We start from the raw sequence: 17,012 nt of genomic DNA on the forward strand, positions 1-17,012 counted from the left end.
ATTTCAAGTGATAAATGTGACTTCTATACTAGCATCTCCTCCCATATTCCAGAGATGATGATGTTAGGTTAATAGGCAGGCAGTATGGACTTCATTCCCTTATGTTGTGGTTTCATATCCTACTTTAGACATGGGGTGACCATAAGCAAGTAATTTTCTGTGCTTCAATTGGAAAAAGCAAAAGGAAATGTAACCAATTGTATCTCTCTGGGATTAAAGAATCAGCCAAATAAATAAATGATTTGTTACTCTAAACTGACATGTTGTGAGTGTGCTGTCTGTTGGACAGTCATCCATGTTCTGCCGCTCAGCACATCTATAAGGAAGAACGTAGATTCGTAGTGAACTGGATCAGGAGATGAAGCGTAGTTGTGAAATGGCCCAAGGTTCATTGCCAAATCAATCTATAAACCAAAACATCTGCACCAAATCATCTGACCAAATGGTGGTCAAAATTGAAAGCTGTGCTTTACACCATGAATACTAATACATTGCAATCACAAAAAAAGAGTTATTTTGAATCTGTAATTACAGACAACCAGGAAGTTCACTGCTCAAAAATATTAAGGAGACACTTAAATCCCACATCAGATCTCAATGAATTAAATATTCAAGTGGAAAATCTTTGCTGAGTAATACCATGCAATTCGTTGAGAACAGTTAATGAAAACCAAAATCACCAACGCATTGAGGGCTTGAGTCAACATCACTCTGAAAATCAAAGTCAAAAATTGAAATCACAGGCTGATTTTATCACAGCAACTAATAGTGTGACTCAGTAGTTTGTATGGCCCCCATGTGCTGATGGTGTCCTGGGGGATCTCCTTCTAGACCAGGATTGGAGCATCAGTGAGCTCCTGGACAGTCTGTGGCACTACTTGGTGGCATCAAATGCACCGATACATAAGGTTCTCAATTGGATGCAGGTCTGAGGAATGTGTGGCCTAGTCAATGGCATCAATGCCTTCGTCATCCAGGAACTACCTACACATTCTGGCCACATGAGGCTGTGCACTGACCTGCACCAGGAGGAACCCAGAGCCCATTGCATCAGCTTAAGGTCTAACAATGGCTCTGAGGATTTCATCCCGGTACCTAACAGCAGTCAGGTGTACCATTGTCTCTAGCATGTGGGGGTTTGTGCGAACTTCCAAAGATATGCCTCCCCAGACCATCACTGACCCACTGCCAAACTGGTCATACTGGATGATGTTGCAGGTTGCACAATGGTCACCACGCACGGCATCTCCTAACTCTGGTTCCTGTATGGCATTGCTCTGAAGAACCACTCTGACACCTTTACTTTTAAGAATGTTTCTGGATTTGACTCCTGGAGTTTATGCATCTTCCATATGTACATGAGAGCTTCCTTTTAGTATTGAGGCTCAAGGCAATGACACATTAGATGACTTTTCTAACAATTTTCAGTTGTTTTCATTTACATTATTTATTGAGTTGAAGACCGTTGGCCGGGCACTCCTGTGAAGCCAATTTGCATAATGTGACATGCCTAGTAACTCACTACAACTGGTCCACAGTTCACCCTTACAAAATGAAACAGGTTTGATTTTGTTTTTAGTTGTAGGGCTGTCTCCAATGTGCATCACAGCTGACAACCGATAAATGCTCATCCAAAAGTACAATGCATAGAATGCAGCAATGAAAAATAAGGGAGACGAGTGTTTTGGACCTCACAAACAGAAAAGGAGCTTGTCTGTCTGACATCTTGTGTTTTACATACTGTATCAAGATGGCACCTGAACTCACCATATCTGTTAAACTGTTAGGCAACATGCTATTGGCTATTAGAAAAAGAGGTGAGCATAACTTTGTTGGAAAGTCAGCAACAAGATCAGCAACAGCAGTCAACAAGTCTGACATACTAAATGACCAGAAGTCACGTAATGTGACATTGGGTTTACTCTGATAATCCAAAGACTTGCACAATAGATTACAAGTCTGAATTTGGTCTGTTGAGTGAGGGGTGTAGGTGTCTGTACATTGGCGTACTGTTCAATATTGGCTGGAAGTTGTTTGTTTCTCCTCTACCTACCCCATAACTGCTGGGATAGTCTTCAGGACCTTTAACTTCCACTAGACCGTGAGAGAGAGAGAGTGAAAGAAATTCAAACCAAAGAGCAACTCAGAATGCCAGTGTGGGAGGATAGGGAGCAGTACACCCTGTTAGGCCAATCAGGAGAGCCACTAGCAGAGAGAGAGAGCGTGAGCGAGAGCGAGCACTGATGCTCAGGTGGAAACACATAATGTTCCCCTGGGACCCTAGATGGTAAAGACTAATTTTGAATAAATTAAACATTTTGAATTGAAGGATTTGTTTCCCTGTGTACAGAAGGCTTTATTCTGTGTATCTAGCTTAGTATATTCATGCCTCCACGCTTTATTAAATTATTGTATTTGTGAAGGCTTTTATGATTTCATAGGAATATGCCAAATTGGAAAGTGCTACTACTTGAATGTTCCACCCACCGTCTCATTTACTCTTAGTTTTCAGTGTTGCAGGGAGTCATAGCCTTTCTCTGCAACATTGGGCAAAAGGAAGGGAGCCATATGAGGAGTGCCTGTTCTTCACAGGGTGCATTCATGCACACATCTATGGCTAACATTTTGTTACTTAGATGTAGATGGTTAGCTCATATACAGTAGGTATGAAGGAACAGTATGCTGACTATTAGCTTCAATCTCACATCTCTACACATTTACACTGTGTTCCATTTGAAGTGGGATGCCAGAATTTCCGAGTTCCTAGTCAGTCATTTTGAACTGGAACCCCCCCCCCCACAAGTGGGATTTCCAACTTGGAAATGTGTGTTAAATCTCAGTTTGTCTGACTTCAGATCATGATGTCAATACAAACTGGCGGCATAGACTGCAATCTTTAGTGAAAGCTGTAGTATTCAATCTGTTTATTAGCACTTCTGTCTATTTGTGTCTCATTAAATCAGTCACACACACAGTACTGTCCAACTGCTATCTTTGGACCTGTTGCTGCAATGTTTGGATGCACATAATATGGCATAATGTGTGGTTATCAACTGCTGTTTATATCAATGGAGCAAACAACAAAGGTTTTGGTGCCGACATCCTACGTCTGAGGTAAATAGAACAGAACAAGTAGTGCATTATCTTTTAATTTGCTTTGAACATAGGATTTTTTTGCGTTAGCCCTCATTTTTTGAAGCATAATTATTGTCCCTTTCAGGGTTTTTTTAATATGTAGAATCAATTTATTTCAATTATTTTTGTTTCAGCCTCCCGTTACAGTTTCCAATTTATTTTCATATTATTCTGCAACACCATGTTGTTTTTCATGGACACTACCATTTTTGCAGTTGATTGTTTATTGTTGCCATGTTATTGCTACAGAAAAGCCACCAGAAGTGTGTGGCACATGGTGTCACCAACACGGCAGTACGAATGTCAGTGTTTTATGCACTGCTCAAAAAACTAAGGGAACACTTAATCATCGCAGTCTAACACAAAGTCATTTAAGCTTCAGGGATATCAGTTTGTCCAGTTAGGAAGCAGAAGTGATTGTGAATCAACTTCACCTGCTTTGGTGCAAATGACAACAGGGACACTGGACAGGTGACAGTAAGACAACCCTGAAAAAGGGAATGGTTTTGGTGGTGGTGCTCTCCTTAATCTTCCTGACTGATTTTTGTCTCATGAGGCGGTACCTGCAGCTGAACCAAGTTGCACAGGTAGTCCAGCTCTTCCAGGATGGCACATCCATAACTGCCATCGCAAGAAGGTTTGCACTCTTGGTGTCTCCCAGCACATTCTCACGAGCATGGAGGAGATACTAAGAAAATGGCCATTACACGTGGAGAGCAGGACAGGGATGCAGAAGGGCCTCAACCCAGCAGCAGGACTGGTATCTGCTCCTTTGTGCGAGGAGAACAAGAGGAACACTGCCAGGACACTACAAAATAACCTCTAGCTGGCTATTGGTATACATGTTTCTGACCACACTGTCAGAAAGAAACTCTATGAGGGTGGCAAGAGGGCCCAACGTCCCCTAGTGAGACCTGTGCTCACAGCCCATCACAGCCCTTTAGCATACAGCATGCATTCGCCAGAGTATACCAGAATCGGCAGGTCCACCATTGCCACCCCATTCTTTTCACAGATGAGAGTGGCTTCACACTGAGCACATGTGACAGACATGAAGGTTCCAGAACGACCCTTTATTTATTCAGATCTGTAACTGACTCCATGCAGTAAATAGCCATGAATAGATGGTAACAGATTTGTGAACTCTCAGTGGGTTGTGTTTTTAAAAGACTCTCACTGCATACAATAACACAGATTCTTCCCAGATTGAAATGATGCTTTGACAAGGAATAGTTCTACAAGGAACCACACAAACCAGTAAAGAACCATAAAATGCCATTAAAGAACCAGGAGTTTTAAGAATGTAGCTGCAGCTTTGAGACATGAAGCCATGCTGTCCTCCCTACATTCAGTCTTATGTTTGTGAAGCACAAGACAGTAAAGTGAAGCAGATGGGAAGTCAGTATCAGGGGATGATCTGCGTTAAAAATAATATAAAAACACTTGTATCATTTAGTGTACTAACAAATAAACAATACTGATTTTCATCTGTTAAAATGTACAACTGTGACGGAGCCTTAATCCTTGTGCTCTTATTTTGTGATATTGACGAATATGCCAGCCATTTTTGTTTAAATATTTACAAGATGGTTCATGGAGAGATGGTGATGGGTCCTTGGTTTCTTTTTATTCTGTAAACACTTGATATCTGGGAAGAAATGTATTATTATTTCTATGTGAACTTAAATGGCAAAAATGGTGCTTTATGAAATAAAAATGATAATCTATTTCTATAACTTTCATCACAGGGGCTGAAAACCTTACAGAGTTTGAGGGAGCTGAATCTTGCAGACAACGGTATTGAAAAAATTGGTAAGTTGTAAATAACATGTATTCTGGGGAAGCTATTACTGGCTGTCTGCACCCACTGAGCCGAATCAAATCTCCTTTTGGGTGAAGTGCTGGTCAAAACGTGTTTAGTTTTATAGAAATTCAATTTTGGAAAGCACACACGGCATTTCTGAGAGTTTGACTGAAATATTAGGCCCAGTGTGTCTGTTTACATTCATGTAGGTGTAGATTATAGTGGACAGCTATTGGCACATGACAGAAGCTGCAAGAGTTGACAGTGATTTGTTTTTAGTAGCAGTAAATACATAATAATCAATACTTTCTGAAAAATGCTGCTAATGTCTGATGAATTAAGCAGTGACCAAAAGTGATAAGCTGTATTTAGGGAGGGTCAGACTCCAGTTGGTCTTTCTTTATTCTACTTAAAAATAATAAAAATACACTTTATTTACAGTATATAGCACCTTTCCGATGCTCAAGGCACCTTCTTTTCTTAGCTGTACTCCCACTTCAGATTGCGTGAATTTTAATAAAAATCCAAGAGCTTGTAGAAGCCCTTCAGAAAGGACATATGATGAAAACTAAGCAGAAAGAGCAATCACAACATGTCCTATAATTTTAAAAGTGGACAACATTTCAACCATATTTAGAAAGATCTCACATTGTTTTGAGCATATACTCTCTCTCTCTCTCTCTCTATATATATATATATATATATATATATATATATATATATATATATATATATATATATATATATATATATATATATATATATATACACTCACCTAAAGGATTATTAGGAACACCTGTTCAATTTCTCATTAATGCAATTATCTAATCAACCAATCACATGGCAGTTGCTTCAATGCATTTAGGGGTGTGGTCCTGGTCAAGACAATCTCCTGAACTCCAAACTGAATGTCAGAATGGGAAAGAAAGGTGATTTAAGCAATTTTGAGCGTGGCATGGTTGTTGGTGCCAGACGGGCCGGTCTAAGTATTTCACAATCTGCTCAGTTACTGGATATTTTCACGCACAACCATTTCTAGGGTTTACAAAGAATGGTGTGAAAATGGAAAAACATCCAGTATCGGCAGTCCTGTGGGCTAAAATGCCTTGTTGATGCTAGAGGTCAGAGGAGAATGGGCCAAATGATTCAAGCTGATAGAAGAGCAACTTTGACTGAAATAACCACTCGTTACAACTGAGGTATGCAGCAAAGCATTTGTGAAGCCACAACACGCACAACCTTGAGGTGGATGGGCTACAACAGCAGAAGACCCCACCGGTACCACTCATCTCCACTACAAATAGGAAAAAGAGGCTACAATTTGCACAAGCTCACAAAAATTGGACCGTTGAAGACTGGAAAAATGTTGTCTGGTCTGATGAGTCTCGATTTCTGTTGAGACATTCAAATGGTAGAGTCAGAATTTGGCGTAAACAGAATGAGAACATGGATCCATCATGCCTTGTTACCACTGTGCAGGCTGGTGGTGGTGGTGTAATGGTGTGGGGGATGTTTTCTTGGCACACTTTAGGCCCCTTAGTGCCAATTGGGCATCGTTTAAATGCCACGGGCTACCTGAGCATTGTTTCTGACCATGTCCATCCCTTCATGACCACCATGTACCCATCCTCTGATGGCTACTTCCAGCAGGATAATGCACCATGTCACAAAGCTCGAATCATTTCAAATTGGTTTCTTGAACATGACAATGAGTTCACTGTACTAAAATGGCCCCCACAGTCACCAGATCTCAACCAAATAGAGCATCTTTGGGATGTGGTGGAACGGGAGCTTCGTGCCCTGGATGTGCATCCCACAAATCTCCAACAACTGCAAGATGCTGTCTAATCAATATGGGCCAACATTTCTAAAGAATGCTTTCAGCACCTTGTTGAGTCAACGCCACGTAGAATTAAGGCAGTTCTGAAGGCGAAAGGGGGTCAAACACCATATTAGTATGGTGTTCCTAATAATCCTTTAGGTGAGTGTATACAGTATATATACATCACAGGCTCAGTAGTATAAAGGTCACAATGAACAATTTCTATTCATCTGAGTTCACGGAGTAAAAAAGAAAGAGACTGGTACATTGACCTTTTGATTGTATTCTTAGCCAACGAGTGATTGCAAATGAAATATTGACTATGATTTAAAATTGTGATGTTTGGCTTGCTGGCTATGAAGCTTTCCCTGATTTCTTGTCCGCGTCTCATCTTATAGTGTCATTCTTAATTATTTTCTGCTTCACTCTTTCTGGCAGAACACTCTATAGAGAAATCTGGTGTCACCAGGCTATTTTGGTATGTCATGGGAAAGAATAATCGGTGATTTTCTGTTTATTTATTTATTTTTTGTAATTAATTTATGATGACATTATAAGCTTCTTTGTGTTGATTTATGAAAAAAAATATATTAAGATCCCAGTTTTATTATAGACAGAGGAATAATTTAGTAATGTTTTTAGACTATTTCAGGCTACTTTTTAAAAAAATAAACATCCACCCATCCATCAGTCCTTCCATTTACATTAGCATTCAAACGTCTGGACACACCCAGATGTCTTCATGTCTTTGACAGAAATCGATAACTTTTTTTAATCAAGAAACCATTAAATTGGTTTTAAAAAAAGCCAATACATTATTGGTATTTCTAATGGCTATTACTGCTTGAAATGAAAATTGAAATTGAATTGAATTGAACTGAAATTGAAATGTTTCATTTATTTTTTACCTATGACTGCAAAGTCCCATTTTCAGCATCCATTCAATACAATACAATACAGTTTATTTTTGTATAGCTCAAAATCACACAATAAGTGCCGCAATGGGCTTTAACAGGCCCTGCTTTATGACAGCCCACCAGCCTTGACTCTCTAAGAAGACAAGGAAAAACTCCCAAAAAAACCCTTGTAGGGAAAAAAAATGGGAGAAACCTTGGAAAAGCCAGTTCAAAGAGAGACCCCTTTCAAAGTAGGTTGGGCGTGCAGTGGGTGTCAAAAGGAAGGGGGGGTTTGGATTTGTTTAGAGTCCTGGAGACCTCAGCCATCAAGCTGCCTCCCCCATTTGGCCATTCCACAGCTGAAACAGTGCTGGGCCAAACCAATCCAATTCCCATGATTCCTGTGATCTTCCATCAGAGATGACTTTACCTTAGGCAGGTGGGCCGTGGCACCAAGTGCCACATTCAGTGCCCTAATACCCAACACCCTTAGTCAGTCAGTCAGTCATTTTCCAACCTGCTATATCCTAACTATAAGGTCACGGAGTCCGTTGGAGCCAATCCCAGCCAGCACAGGGCACAAGGCAGGAACAAATCCTGGGCAGGACGCCAACCTACTGCAGGGCACACACACACACCAAGCACACACTAGGGGCAGTTTAGGATCGCCAATACACCTAACCTGCATGTCTTTGGACTGTGGGATGAAACCGGAGCACCCGGAGGAAACCCACGCAGACATGGGAAGAACATGCAGACTCCACTCAGGGAGGACCCAGGAAGTGAACCCGGGTCTCCTTACTGTGAGGCAGCAGCGCTACCACTGCGCCACCATGCTGCCCCAACACCCTTAGCTTATCCTTAATTATTTTTATTAACAAGTTCAGTTCTACTTTCAGAAATGGCTAAAATGAAATAGTTTTCTCAAGAAACATGTCAGTTTGTTGTAGTTTTGCAGAATGAAGGTTGTTCCCTGTGACTATTTGTCTAACTGTGAATTGGACTGTGCAGCTTAAGACCATGGATGGACGACTCAATCAGACAGCTGTTGCCTTGTAAGAAAAAGCCACACCAGCTCTCTGTGTCTCAGACTGAGGCTCCACATTCGGACTTTCCCAGGTTTCCTGAGTCTTTCTATGTCTCCATCTACGAGTCTGACACATCCCACACACTGTACTTAATGCCCTGCCGCTTTCCCTTCTCATATTCCTTTTTTATCTAATGACCAAAGCTACTCGTGCTGCTTATTCCTACTCCTTTCAGCAATGTAACATTAATATTTAATCAGATAAAAAATGTTCAGGTGAAGTATCTGCTTTACATATTTCATCAGACATGTATTTCCAGTCTAATTTGAAATGAAAAGTGATTTTTATTGTTGGATGAAATTTTAAAACTGAATTTCTCATCTTTTAATGGTATTAAAAATTCTGCTCCACTGTTTATAAAGATCTGATGAAATAATTGTTGAATTTTCTCCAAACTTTAACTCCAAAAAAAAAATCTTGCTTCAGTTTAAGTCTGCAGTTTAAGAGGAAATTGTATTCAGACAGAGGAATGATGTAGAGGGCTACAGGGGGTCTCTTTGTACAGTACATGCACCCTATAAGGTCCTTTACAATGAATTTTACGCAGTCTGCTGACAGTCAATGCAGGCTAAAGCACTGCATCAGTAAGCTGGCACCCTGTCCAGGGGTCAGATTTATAAAACAGGTTTGAAATGTGTGTACTGTACACAACTTTCCATGCAAAAGGTGGGATTTATAAAAGAACATCTGACAGAATATTGCATGTATAAGGACAAATTACACATGCAATATTTCATATCACCGACTCATTACTATAATGTTTAATGACATGACAAACATATTAAATTTCAAAATTGATAAATATAATGTATAGACTCTATTTTAGTTCCCTTTTAGGATGGCAAATGCTGCATATTTGCACTGAAGAACTTTTTGGTTTTTTCTTCAGTTTACAGTATATGACCTACCTGTTGTCACTTCACTGGATTAGATACCAAAGTGCAGTAAAAACACAAACGTGACTCACTCGCTGTTTACAGAAAGTTCTAAATCTCATGCCCTATAGCCTGTTCATAACCTCATGGTTTGACACGAAATGGCTTGTTTGCCGCTGTTTGAAGACTATGCAAATGGTCTAATACAAAGGGAACATGCTTTTGGGGTCACCAGAAATTTTTTGCCCATGATGATGACTGTTTTATGAACTGATTTAGGACCCCAAAGCTTGAAACTAAGTGTTATTGTGCCCATCACTATTAGAAAGACAGGCAGCCTAAAATCAGGCTCTATCTGCTCATATTCAAGTTTTAACAATGCTTGGCTTTCTGTCACCATGTATCTACCTAGAGGGAACTGACCAGGAGGTCAGGAAAATCTCAGCCAAGCTTCAGCTCCATTTTGCCTGCTGTGCTAGAAGCCATACGCCTACTGACAAGGCATTACATTCAGTTTCCATATGGTTTGGCTGTATATGCCACCTGAAAAAGGTTATTTTTGGCAATGTCCCATTTTGTAATGTAATCGTTAGCAATTGACAGCTCTCATATTGCAACAAGGGCACCTACTGAGAATGACGCTGCTTTTGATAATGGCGAGCAGTGACATACCATTAATGCACAAGTCATATTTAATGCCAAGCTAAAATTGACAAACATCTTGGCTTGGTGGCATGGATCAATCCAAGATTAATTTCTTTTAAGGCAAAGTAGCATTGACAGATGACTTGCTGGTGGTGCTGTATGTGATGGCTGGCTTGTTGGTAAAGTAACTGGTTGAACCCTCAGTTTTTCATATGGCTGCTTATACTATTCATTACAGCAGGAATCATGTCATACACGTGCCAGGTGGTAGTGGCTACCCACTCAGACAATGGCACCTTACTAAACTCCCGACATGAAGGTGGTGGAGTCTGGATGTGTCAAGTGGGAGGCTCCTTTACCAGCATTGTGATTGCATATGTATGAGGCTGATTAGCATAGTCCATATATGGTTATTTCAGAGTGGCAACCAGGCAGGGTTTGAGGTGCATTCGCACATGCACATTTACAAGTTGGTAGATTATGTAGAAACGTGTGTATGCCAGGTTTTATGAATTAGATTTTTTTTTTGTGTATGTATATTTATGTTTCATGCATACGCATAATTTCATGCTCAGTGCCACACAGACTTTTATAAATGAGACCCCAGAACTGATAACTTGCACATTGCTGCTATTATGTGCTTCCTTCTATCTGGATTAGGCAGGTTCAAAAATTGAATGGATGGTCTATATTAATGAGTATTAATATTTATTTTTAAAAACTAATGTGTTTTTCTACTTTCCTATTCCATTCTAGGTGAAAGTCTTGATTCAAATTTGCGTCTAGAAAAGCTGAACCTCTCTGGAAATAAACTATGCTCCTTTAAGGTCTGTAAAAGCATTTTTAATGTTCAGTGATACTAGATGGTTTTCCAGATTTTCTAACCAAAGAAAACGTCATCTGAGAAGTGATAAATAGTTGGGTTATAATAAAACGGAGGTTTTGGTTCTGCTTGTAAAACTTTGATCGATTTACTTATTTTGTAAAATAAGTTCATTTTGATACTTTAATTTGGAAGAATTCCTAAACAAAATATGAGCCGAGCCAGCCTGTTCTGTGAAATTTATTGCAAATTTAATTCTTAACTGTAACCCTAACTCTAAATGTGATGCCTTCATGATGGCTGCCAACTGAAATTTACACTCGCCTAAAAACTATTTGGACAAAGTAGAATAGAAGGACTGCTCTTAACACATATTACAGTACTAGGGGGGCTCTGCTCCCTGCTTGCTTCGCTTGCCAACCCCCGGGTGCGCGTTATGTGCTAGCCACTTTGCGGCTCTGCCACTCGCATATGGGGAAGCGGATGTACAATTTAAACAGATTGTTAGTTTCATGCATAATAGAACTAACTATTTTACATTACAGCGAATAATTAACCATAATAAAAAATAGTAAAACGTAATAAATTGAAAGAAAATTATGTTTCATGTTGTGTTAGAGGTATGTGTTGTGTTATACATTTTCATTTACTTTGAAATTTACACGCAAATACTTTTTAAACTTACACTTTTCGTGTAAAACTTCAGTAAAAACAATATTTGGAATTAACTTTTCATCAGTATTGCACTGAATTTTGATTCCGTGTTTGGAGTTACATTGTGACAACGTAACATATAACTGCCTGTGAGTGAATATCGTTTCTTTCTCTCTAATAAATAAACTGACTTTTTCGAATGTTTGTCCCTGTGATTTGTTAATTTTCATAGCAAAAGCTATTCTAACGGGAAACTGTAAACGTTTTAATACAAATGGCATATCAAGATATCCTTTGGTGTCTAATGTTATCCGCGGAAGATGTACTACATTACCTTTCTTGTCGCCTGTTAAAATTTTTCATGTCAGAATTCTTCAACCAATTTTGAATACAACTAATCTTGTCCTATTTCATAGCTCATCGCTTAAACATAAATTATGCAGTAACATTACGATACATCCTTCTTTCAACACTAATTTGGCCAGTGGAAGAGCGGACGGTGTAAATGGTTTTAGATATTCTATCGGATAAATTGATGTTTTCATCTTCCGCACCATCACCACCAGCTGTTTCAGCATAGTCTACTAATATGCATTTAACCAATTTGCCATGTAACCGATTGACAATTTTTGCATTAATTCGTTTGATTTCATTGTTTCTCGGTGCTAGGATTTCCTGTGTACTCCTTTCTTCTCTTGCTAACCCTTCAGCATGAAATTCTTCAATAAGATTTGGACATAATAAGTCTTCTTTAATTGGGAACTTAAAGTGAGGAAAACGTAAAAATTTATAAATAAGAGCTGAGAGGGCAGGAACTGTGTCTGACAAAAGCATTCACATGAATGAGAGGTGAGAGGACTGTGGGTCTGGGCTGTTAACCTGAAATGGTTGAGAGGAGGGTGAGACTTGAAAAAATCTCTTGGCAATAGTTTCGTCTCGCATTAATTTGTTTGACTTCTTTGTTTCTCGGTGCTAGGATTGCCTGTGTACTCATTTCTTCTGTTGATAATCCTTCGGGATGAAATTCTTTAGTAAGATTTTGACATAATAAGTTTTCTTTTATTGGGAACTTAAAGTGAGGAAAACGTAAAAATTCATAAGAGATGAGAGTGTAGGAAATGTGTCTGACAAAAACAATCACACGAATGGGGGGTGAGAGGACCGTGGGTGTGGGCTTTTAACCTGAAATGGTTGAGAGGAGGGTGGGACTTGAAAAAGTCTCTTGGCAGTAGTCTTGTCTTGTCTCACGATTTTCTTTTATAATAGAGAGATATATTATAAAATTAACATGAAGCACTTTATATACGCATATGCTGCTTTAGCAACATGAAACTTACTGTCATGTTTTTTTAATGTTTAAACACTGATTTTGTTGGAAGTACCAATACAATAAATATATGTTTAACTTTATCGACCATTTACATTTGTACTCCTGTGAGTAGTTGTGTAGGTAGGGGCCCCTGTGCCCTGCTTGGCCAGGGGGCCTATAATGCTGTTAAGACAGCCCTGCACATACCTAAAAAGGTCATTGTGTCCATTCAATTATGAGGCATGGGATCTGATTATGAGAATCTGAGGAGGGACACAAAATTTCCTTGAATTGGTCAATGACCTAGGAGTAAGGTGTAGTTCTAGGATATGCTCATACGCCTACAGTCTGGCTAATCAGTCATCAGGCATCATTGAACGAGTGCATATTTTTGCCTTTTTTTCCTACAATCTTGGATGAAACATGAGCGATTTTTGGTCATTTCTCCATGCTGCCACAATAGATTTTCAAGAGCAAAGAGTTTGTGTAAAATTTTGTTTTTTGCTTTGTTAAAGTCACTGCTAAAGCAATGACTATGCTGGAACAAGCTTTTAAAGACCAGACAATGAAAAAAAATGCAAGTGTAAGAGTGTTACATGTGTTTTAAGATGGGCATTATGTCAGACAAGGATTCATCATGACCTCGCTGTCCTTCAGTCTCTCTATTAGATGGAAAAGATGTGAAAATTCAAGAAGCAATTGTGGTTGCTCATCGTCATTCTATTGAACTAGATCAGTGGTGATAATCCTGGCTGCAGGCTTTTGTTCCAACCGAATTGCTTCATGAAAAGTCAATTATTGCTAACGATGCCCACACTGCTCAGTAATAATAATAATAATAATAATACTAATAATAATAATAATAATGCATTTTATTTACAACATATACAGTGGTGTGAAAAACTATTTGCCCCCTTCCTGATTTCTTATTCTTTTGCATGTTTGTCACACAAAATGTTTCTGATCATCAAACACATTTAACCATTAGTCAAATATAACACAAGTAAACACAAAATGCAGTTTTTAAATGATGGTTTTATTATTTAGGGAGAAAAAATCCAAACCTACATGGCCCTGTGTGAAAAAGTAATTGCCCCTGAACCTAATAACTGGTTGGCCCACCCTTAGCAGCAATAACTGCAATCAAGCGTTTGCGATAACTTGCAATGAGTCTTTTGCAGCTCTGGAGGAATTTTGGCCCACTCATCTTTGCAGAATTGTTGTAATTCAGCTTTATTTGAGGGTTTTCTAGCATGAACCGCCTTTTTAAGGTCATGCCATAGCATCTCAATTGGATTCAGGTCAGGACTTTGACTAGGCCACTCCAAAGTCTTCATTTTGTTTTTCTTCAGCCATTCAGAGGTGGATTTGCTGGTGTGTTTTGGGTCATTGTCCTGTTGCAGCACCCAAAATCGCTTCAGCTTGAGTTGACGAACAGATGGCCGGACATTCTCCTTCAAGATTTTTTGGTAGACCGTGGAATACATGGTTCCATCTATCACAGCAAGCCTTCCAGGTCCTGAAGCAGCAAAACAACCCCAGACCATCACACTACCACCACCATATTTTACTGTTGGTATGATGTTCTTTTTCTGAAATGCTGTGTTCCTTTTACGCCAGATGTAACGGACATTTGCCTTCCAAAAAGTTCATCTTTTGTCTCATCAGTCCACAAGGTATTTTCCCAAAAGTCTTGGCAATCATTGAGATGTTTCTTAGCAAAATTGAGACGAGCCCTAATGTTCTTTTTGCTTAACAGTGGTTTGCGTCTTGGAAATCTGCCATGCAGGCCGTTTCTGCCCAGTCTCTTTCTTATGGTGGAGTCGTGAGCACTGACCTTAATTGAGGCAAGTGAGGCCTGCAGTTCTTTAACGTTGTCCTGGGGTCTTTGTGACCTCTCGGATGAGTCATCTCTACGCTCTTGGGGTAATTTTGGTCGGCCGCCACTCCTGGGAAGGTTCACCACTGTTCCATGTTTTGCCATTTGTGGATAATGGCTCTCACTGTGGTTCGCTGGAGTCCCAAAGCTTTAGAAATGGCTTTATAACCTTTACCAGACTGATAGATCTCAATTACTTCTGTTCTCATTTGTTCCTGAATTTCTTTGGATCTTGGCATGATGTCTAGCTTTTGAGGTGCTTTTGGTCTACTTCTCTGTGTCAGGCAGCTCCTATTTAAGTGATTTCTTGATTAAAACAGGTGTGGCAGTAATCAGGCCTGGGGGTGGCTATGGAAATTGAACTCCGGTGTGATACACCACAGTTAGGTGATTTTTTAACAAGGGGGCAATTACTTTTTCACACAGGGCCATGTAGGTTTGGATTTTTTTCTCCCTAAATAATAAAAACCATCATTTAAAAACTGCATTTTGTGTTTACTTGTGTTATATTTGACTAATGGTTAAATGTGTTTGATGATCAGAAACATTTTGTGTGATAAACATGCAAAAGAATAAGAAATCAGGAAGGGGGCAAATAGTTTTTCACACCACTGTATAGTGCCTTTCCTATGCTCAAGGTAATGGCTTTTAATTAGCAATAAGATGTAAATGACAAAGAAACCAGCAGTTCTCCATCTAACTTGTCTTCCTTTACACCTGTGTTTATTCATTGTGCACTTTCTGGTTTTATGGAAGAGAAACTGAAGAGAAACAAGTGAAGGACTGAAAATTACTTATTTGTTTTAGGCTTCTAAACATTTGGATGTTATCATTAGAAAGGAGTAAAATCTATGACTAACGATTACTGGAAATTGCACAATTAAAACACTAAAAGGCCAATAAATTAAATAAGACCTGTTATTGGTAAGAATTGTTTTCTAATTAAGAAACTGGCCTGCAACAAAAACTGCGGCCCACCGGGACCGACACTGCCCACCCCTAAACTAGCAGAAATCATTGGTTTTTCTTGGATTTCAAGATTCAATGGATTTTAACACAAGATCTTGAGATTTGCCACAGCCTGCAAAATTTGTTCCCTCAAATCTGGTGAATGACAGTCATGTTGCTGTGTGTCAGGACATAAAAAGACTGGCATAGAAATGACCCAGGATTTCTATGAAAGGTCATTACAGGTGATGCAACAATCCAGACAGTGGAAGATAACAGCATCTCCAAAATCGAAAAAAGTAGGTCAAGTCAATTCAAATTATCACATATTTCAACATTGATGGACTTATTCATAAAGAGTTTGTTCCCCATTAACAGTCTGTTCATCAGCAATATTGTGCTGAAGTGTTAAGGTGTCTAGAGGAAAGCTTCAGAAAAAAAACATGCTTAGAAAAGAGCCGTAACCAAAACTGGACTTTGCACCAGGGCAGTGCATCTACACACACTGTGTTGTGAGTCAAAAGAGTTTTTGACTAAAACCAATTTGGTTGTTACTTTGCATCTCCTCTGATTCACCAGATCTCAAATCGAGACTGAAGGGAAGAAGATTTGCTACCATGGAAGAAATCCATGAAAAAATGCAGACGGCTGTAGACATGGTAATGAAAGGGAAGTATGGGAAATGTTTTCAGCGCTGGGAGGAATATTTTGAAGGTGACTGAAAGGGAATTGCTGTATGTTTCTTCAGCAATTCTAGGAATGTATGGGTCCCCGTTTGTACATACAAATGAATTCTTTCACTCATTTTCAACAGAAAACTCTAAATAATGAACCAAGTTGATGGATGGTTACACACTGACCAGCAAATTTTTTGTACTCTGAGATTTTGGTCAGGTATTTAAAATTTATAATTAGATTTGAAACTTTTGGTTTTTCAATCTTATTTCTAAAAGTTCATGGCATTCACTCGCTTTGCAATGAATTTCCTATTTCATTAGAGTATAAAAAACAATGTTTATATTAATGCACCAAGAAGAAATCAACCAATTAGTTGAATTTCTTTTTCACGTTTTACACAGAAGGGCATTGTAGATAAACAGACCAACAAAAACAGTTTCCTTTATGGGCTAAAAA

The 17,012-nt window shown here is 39.1% G+C and overlaps 1 protein-coding gene across 1 annotated transcript in view; it reads left to right on the forward strand.

The window, feature by feature from the left end:
- lrrc9 (leucine rich repeat containing 9) overlaps window positions 1–17,012 on the forward strand; it is a 225,140-nt gene that overhangs the window by 70,785 nt on the left and 137,343 nt on the right. Inside the window, exons 5-6 of the mRNA XM_039741349.1 lie at window positions 4,884–4,947; window positions 11,022–11,092. Of these exons, the coding sequence (XP_039597283.1) occupies window positions 4,884–4,947; window positions 11,022–11,092 (135 nt within the window). The remainder of the gene's footprint in view (window positions 1–4,883; window positions 4,948–11,021; window positions 11,093–17,012) is intronic.

The sequence above is a fragment of the Polypterus senegalus genome, chromosome 18 (assembly GCF_016835505.1).
Source record: "Polypterus senegalus isolate Bchr_013 chromosome 18, ASM1683550v1, whole genome shotgun sequence".
NCBI classification, from domain to species: domain Eukaryota; kingdom Metazoa; phylum Chordata; class Cladistia; order Polypteriformes; family Polypteridae; genus Polypterus; species Polypterus senegalus.